Raw genomic sequence first — 6589 nt, 5'->3', positions numbered from 1 at the left:
CTAGGCTAATGTGAAAAAGCAACAACAAAAAAAAAAAAAAAACTACAAAAAAAACTCCCTCAAATACATGTAATTTTTAAAAATTGTGCTCAACTTTCTATTGACATTGTGAACTTACGGCTGGGTTGTACAACAGAGTGTATGTGACATGCCAGTTAAACCTCGCTGCGACGTTCACAGGACGAACTTTGACCTCACCGTCACTAGCTCCTGTAAGAGGGTTAAATATTTGAGAATAATAACAATTATCATTATTATTATTATTATTACTTCTATTAGTATTAATTATTTTATCCTAAATAATAAATTTACCATCATACAGTTATTTTCATTACTTTTTCTGTTAGGCTATCATTAATAATAATATTATAATTATCATCATTGATGATAACATTATCACTATGATTATAATCATAATCATTAATGTAATTATTACTACAATAACACTATTTGTTCTTATCAAGGTTATTATATCATCATTAATAGGCTATTATTATAAAAAGTATCAACAGTGTTATTACCATCACTATTGAGATTATGATTATCAGTGCATACAGCTCACCTTTCAGACTACCGTCATATGTGTGGTTGGTGACCCCGTTGACCCCAACTTTGTCCACGTCCACAGCTGTGCTCGAACTCTTCTGTTTCATCCTCTCGTTCTTCAGCGCCATCAGGAGACGGATGAAGACGTTGACCACGGGGTGGGTGTGAGCCGCTTCCATGTGGATGAACCCCTGGTAGGCCTTAAAGCCTGGGGAGATAAGTGTGAGGCATCATGGTGAAGTCAGGCGCTCGTCAAAAATAACGAAATCGAAGATATCGCCGTTTTTCTTCCAGTGTGACAATTTTTTCTTGAATTAAAAAAAAAAAATTTTTTTTGGGGGGGGGGGGTCAACACCTTTTATGTCTATTTAAAAATATATTATGTGAGGCAATGTGGTGAAATCAAGCGCTCGTCAAAATAATGAAATCAAAGATATCGGCATTTTTCCTCCTGTTTTCAAATTTCTTTTTTCTTTTTTTTCTTTTTTTGGCTCATCACCTTTTATGTCCATATAAAAATACATTTCTTGGGCGACACTTAATAATATTGATAATCATAACTATAGCAATAATAATAAAAATAATAATAACAACAACAATAAGAAGAATAATAACACCAAAATTAATTCACCTGGATCAAAAAACTCAAACTTTCTAGGGAGCGTGCTGTTATCCAGGCGAGCCAGGAAAATGGTTCCCACACCGATGGCTTTCAGAATACGCAAAAGACATGAGACGAGACCCATGAAGATGTTGAAGAAGAACATGAAGTATGTGAAGATGAAGAAAAAGCGTCTGCGGAAAAGGAAAGGAATTTTATAATAATAATAATGATGATCATAATAATAATAATAATAATAGGTGTAAACTATATTATTGTCTATCTGTAGGCCTAAAGTATGCTTTAATAATAATAATTGCATTTATATAACGCATATCCATGCTCAAGAGCATGCTCTATGCGCTTTACAACTATTATTACCCCAGCAGACCCTCTGAGAACACTCAGAAACATTCTTGGCTTCCGCGGAAGCATACAGTGCAAGCTGCGGATTTCACACGCTCAAACACTATCAAACTGACAAGATCGTTCACTGTCTATAGCCGGGTACCCATTTCCACCTGGGTGAAGTGAGGAAAATTTGTGCAATGTGCCTTTCCCAAGGACACAACGTCAAGCCCCTGAAGGGATTCGAACCCTCGACCTTACGGTTGCGAGTCCGAGAGCCTAACCATTAGGCCACCGATGACACCAATGTTTTTTCAAGTCCCTAAAAACACACCAACAGATGGTTTTTCAATCCAAAATGAACTATTTCTTACTTTTGACAGAACCTGTGGCACATGATCAACCATCAAAATGATCAGCAAAACAAAAAAAAAAGATAAGATATTATGAGAGATTGCAATATCATACGCAGAACTCTCACTCAACAGAAAGCTCTATGAACTTTACGATCTTTTGACCTAAATTATTACCCCATCAGACCAGAAAAACTTTTCAAAGCAATCTTAACTTCAGTGCAGGCCGCTGTCATTTTTGGGTGCTGAAACACTAACATAGGCCTACTAAGATGATAAAAAGATGACTGTGTCTATTCAAACTCGCGTTCGTATAAGCTTCCATATATATGGACACGTGTGTCCTTCTACCCTAGCATGAATGCGAGTAGGCCTACCGTACTTTGTGGGTCTTTTTCTTTTGAGAATAACATGCTTCTCATTCTTTTTGGAAGAATGCATTTTTTAAGTTTGCCTAAAATTGCATTTTATTGTTCTGTTTATAGAATGATGAAAGCCAATCGTGATTGTTTCGTTTCTTCGCATAAATCGACATGCAATGTATGTTTTAAAAAAGGGAAAATTGTTCTTTAGAAGGATATTGTCCGTGTCCGAATAGACACTTTGTAAAAAAATATCTACGACGGCAGTGGTCAAACCTGTTGTCCAGTCTGAGCCATTGGCCGCGGTCCTGCAGAAAGATAAACTTTGCCAGCAGTTTCTGCACGATAAGCAGCACTAGCGTGATCAGCAAACTGGGCCTGAGGAGGGTAAAAATAAAAACAAAAAATCGAGCTAAAAACAGTAGATTGATTAAATTATTTAAAAGTTATTTCTTAATTTGTCTGTATAAACACATCAAAATTGGGATTTGTTAACCCCCAAAACATTTTTAAAACAATACATTCATTTATTATTTAACAGTTAATACATTTTTTAGATTTACATTTATTAAAATACCAAGATCTGCTTTTATTTATTTATTTATTCTTTATTTATAGATTATTTAAATATAAAAAATCATTATTTTTCTTTAATGGTTTTAACTTTGACAGTATTTTTTTGCTTTCTTATGCTGTAATTTCTTCTTTTTTTTTTTTCTTTTGTTTATAGGCCTACAAATAGGGTATAGGCATATATTATATATATACACATGTATATATACATATATACATATTTGTTTGTTTTAGCAGGCTAAATGTTTACGGCATTTGCAACACAATAAGGTCATATGAGTGCTGTAAATATACATATATATTAAGGTTATAAATTTATACTAGATTATATTATGGTGATTTATAGGAGAACCACAAAGCTCACCAGACTTGAAGAAGTTTGTTCACAAGCCAGTCTGTGACTCCATTGATGATAAGGACGATAAGGCCAGCCAGTATGATACAGAGGATGAAAAGGATCAGAACTGAGATGATGAAAGCTGAAAAGAAAAAAAGAATATTTCAATAAATGTTTTGTTTCAGGGATTCAATTTGCAAGAAAATCAAAATGGCTGCCACAGTTTGGAGACTTAAAATGCTTGAGAGTCCTTGAAAGCTGAAAATTCTTTGGGCTTTTAATCAACGTTTCTCAGTAAAATCCACATAGAAATTATTAAGTTTTAAAATGGACATAAAAGACATTGACAGCAAAAAATACAAATTTTATAAAAATTGCCAAACTGGAAATAAAAAATACTGTTTTCTTCATATTTCATTATTTTAGCAAACACCTGATTCCACGACGATGCTTGACATAAATATACAGCTTGATTTTATCACCCATCGTGGGCATTATTGAGGGATTTTTTCAGTGAGAGCGAGAGTGTTACCGCACTTGCAGCACAATAAGATCGTAAGTGTGCCAAGAATTTGAAGTTTTTAAAGAGAGTAATCACCACAAAAAAGAAGGAGGAGATATACAGACAATAGATGTTTGAAAAGAAATAAGAAGAAAACCACACTACAACACCTGCCAACCACCCGTTGTCTATCCGCAAAGATGCAGATAGGAAAAGAAGTGAAGGAATGAAGAGCTGTGGGAAAGGACGGGACAGGACAAACGGATATAGAAGCAGAAATTGGACTAAGAAAGTGGCGATGGATGAGACACACCCACAGAAAACCCAGCGGAAACATCACAAGAGAGTCTCTGAGGTGGAATCCAAAGGGAACACGAGGCTGGGGTAGGCCACGGTAAACATGGAGGAGATGTGTGGAAAAGGACATGAGAGAGATGAAGCTCACTTGGAACGAGTTTTGAAGGATGGCCAAGGACAGAGATAAACGGAAGGAGCTTGTATGTGGCCTATACCCTGCCAGGGGTGGAAGGCATTAATGATGAAAGATGCAGATGCCATACTATGATGTACCAGTAGGCCTACTATACTACATGTAAATTGTTCAAAATACTCACCCCATACAATATATGCCACTTGGAAGCCAGCATATTTAATACTACCAATCTGAAATAGACAGAAAATCAGAAATATTAAATGCAAGGTACCGTGGTGAAATCAGGCGCTTGTAAAAATAATGAAATCGAAGAAACTGGCATTTTTTTCTTACCAGTTTGGCAATTCTTATGGAAGTTTTGTTTTTTAACTCAACAACTTTAATTGCCATTTAAAAACATATTTGTGTGAGGGGACCAAAAAAATTAACAATTTCAGTTCTCAAGAACTATCAAACGATGTAGATCTAAGTCACCAAACATTGGGGGCAGTTTTTTTTCTAAATTTTATCTCCTAAACCAGGTTACTCTCACTTGCTTCACTTGCAATATCTTGACATCTATTCCTGGTAGTTGGGCAATTTTATAATCGAAACCAAGATAAATGAACAAGCTTTAAGACAATGTTAATAACTCCAAATTCCCAAAAACTTGACGAGCGCCTGATTCTACTGTGTCATGACACAAACCATGAGAGGTCAATATGTAGAATAATGAGTTGGTACAGATGTTCTACACCCACTCTTATTATTGTTACAAATAAGATGACCTAGATTCTCTATAGCTTGTTCACTTTCGTCTGACCGTGTTTAAAACAAGATAAAATGAAATTGCTCGGTTTAAACTTCTCAGATCTTTGCATGAGGCATGGGTTTAAAAGTAAGATGACCAACAGAATCTAAAAACCCATTCGTAAAAGTCACTGCAAACTAAGGTTCCTACACATTTTCTTTGATGTGAGCCTAAAATGGGTAACAAAAAAAATAATAGGGTATTTACAGTATACACCTAAAACATTTAAAAGTTGACATATTTTCTTTTACACCACACTCTGACATACACCGAAAATATGTCACTATGCACGATCTCACATGGTAAATCTTATTAAATTTTATTTTTTAAAATGTTAATTAATGTCTCTGGTATTCGCCTTTAAAGTAAAGGCAACATGAAGTGCAAATGTGAGGCAGCGTGGTGGAATCGGGCTCTCGTCAAAATAATCAAAGTGAAGAAACTTGCATTTGTCCGCAGGTTTATGAATTTTTATCAAATTATGTTTGTTTTTTGGCACAACACCTTTCATGCCTAATAAAGAACTCATATCTGTGGACATTTTTCTGAAAAACGTTTATTAAAGGCACAAAAAATGTAAATTTACAGTTACCACGGACTCTTAAGCTAAGGAATTAACTAATCTTTGGCGGCCATTTTCTCACTAATTTTACCTCTGAAAACAGGTGACCTCCACCTCCTTCTTTTTGCAAATATCTCAACTTATATTTAAGATAAATGGATATTTTTTTCATCCAAATAAAGACACGTGAACAAGCTTTAAGATGATACCAATAACTCTACGTGCCCAAAAATTGACGAGAGCCTGATTCCACCACGCTGCCTCACAAATACTTTGGAGTGCACAATCCAGAACTTCCCCCATTGTGTCCCTTGTGTGACTATGCATACGAGACTGTGGATCACCACAATTTCCACTGCACATCCTTAAATGACATCAGAGCTACATTTCTCTCTCCAAGAACTAACATTGACAACACACTCTATGGAATATTCATTAACTGCAGCAAACCTGCACTTATCACAACATGACATTGGACAGAAGGGTGAGAGCCCAGCTGTTGCTGGATCCATAACTGTCCCTGTGGTTTGATGCACCCCGCATAATTTAGCAAAATTTGATAATTTTTTGCATAATTTTTGATTATTTTCCTTTATCATTCTTTGTTAAAATCGCATAATTTCAAATTTTTGGCTCAGTTTGCCTAATTTAAGAATTTATCTTGCATAAAATGACTGGAACAGATCCATAACAACAAATAAACGGCAACAACAAAGTGCATAATAATCTTGGATATTGTTATCAATAATGCAAATATTCTTAACCTCTGTTACTTACACATAACGTAACTCCGCTATTCTCATATGGAGAGGGAATATTCCGGTAGTCTCCCCTATACATAGCATACAGGTTGGTCCTGGGAAATCCGTTTGTAGAAAAGGAATGAATGAGTTTGTGAATAGGTTAATCAACAAAAGATGAATGAATGAATGAGTGAATGAAGAATTAATGAACAAATGAATGAATGAATGAATAAATGAATGAATGAATGAATGAATGAATGAATGAATGAATGAATGAATGAATGATGGAACCTTGGCTTGACCGATCTCTGGTGAGAAAGTTTGCATGGTCAGGTTCATGGATTCAGAACAAGTTCAATAGTGTATTATCTGTCTGTGTTTCTGTCTGTCTGTCTGTCTGTCTGTCTGTCTGTCTGTCTGTCTGTCTGTCTGTCTGTCT

The 6589-nt window shown here is 35.3% G+C and overlaps 1 protein-coding gene across 1 annotated transcript in view; it reads right to left on the bottom strand.

Annotated features, from left to right (window-relative positions):
- LOC101864423 (receptor for retinol uptake STRA6) overlaps positions 1-6589 on the bottom strand; it is a gene marked incomplete in the record, with an annotated part of 12949 nt that overhangs the window by 1445 nt on the left and 4915 nt on the right. The window contains 7 exon segments of the mRNA XM_005110741.3: positions 119-210; positions 563-754; positions 1178-1341; positions 2487-2588; positions 3148-3262; positions 4237-4285; positions 6185-6263. Of these exon segments, the coding sequence (XP_005110798.3) occupies positions 119-210; positions 563-754; positions 1178-1341; positions 2487-2588; positions 3148-3262; positions 4237-4285; positions 6185-6263 (793 nt within the window).

The sequence above is a fragment of the Aplysia californica genome, unplaced genomic scaffold, assembly GCF_000002075.1.
Source record: "Aplysia californica isolate F4 #8 unplaced genomic scaffold, AplCal3.0 scaffold00938, whole genome shotgun sequence".
In the NCBI taxonomy this organism is placed as follows: Eukaryota; Metazoa; Mollusca; class Gastropoda; order Aplysiida; family Aplysiidae; genus Aplysia; species Aplysia californica.
Note: the sequence above shows the minus strand (reverse complement) of the source record. Positions and strands in the feature narration are given on the sequence as shown.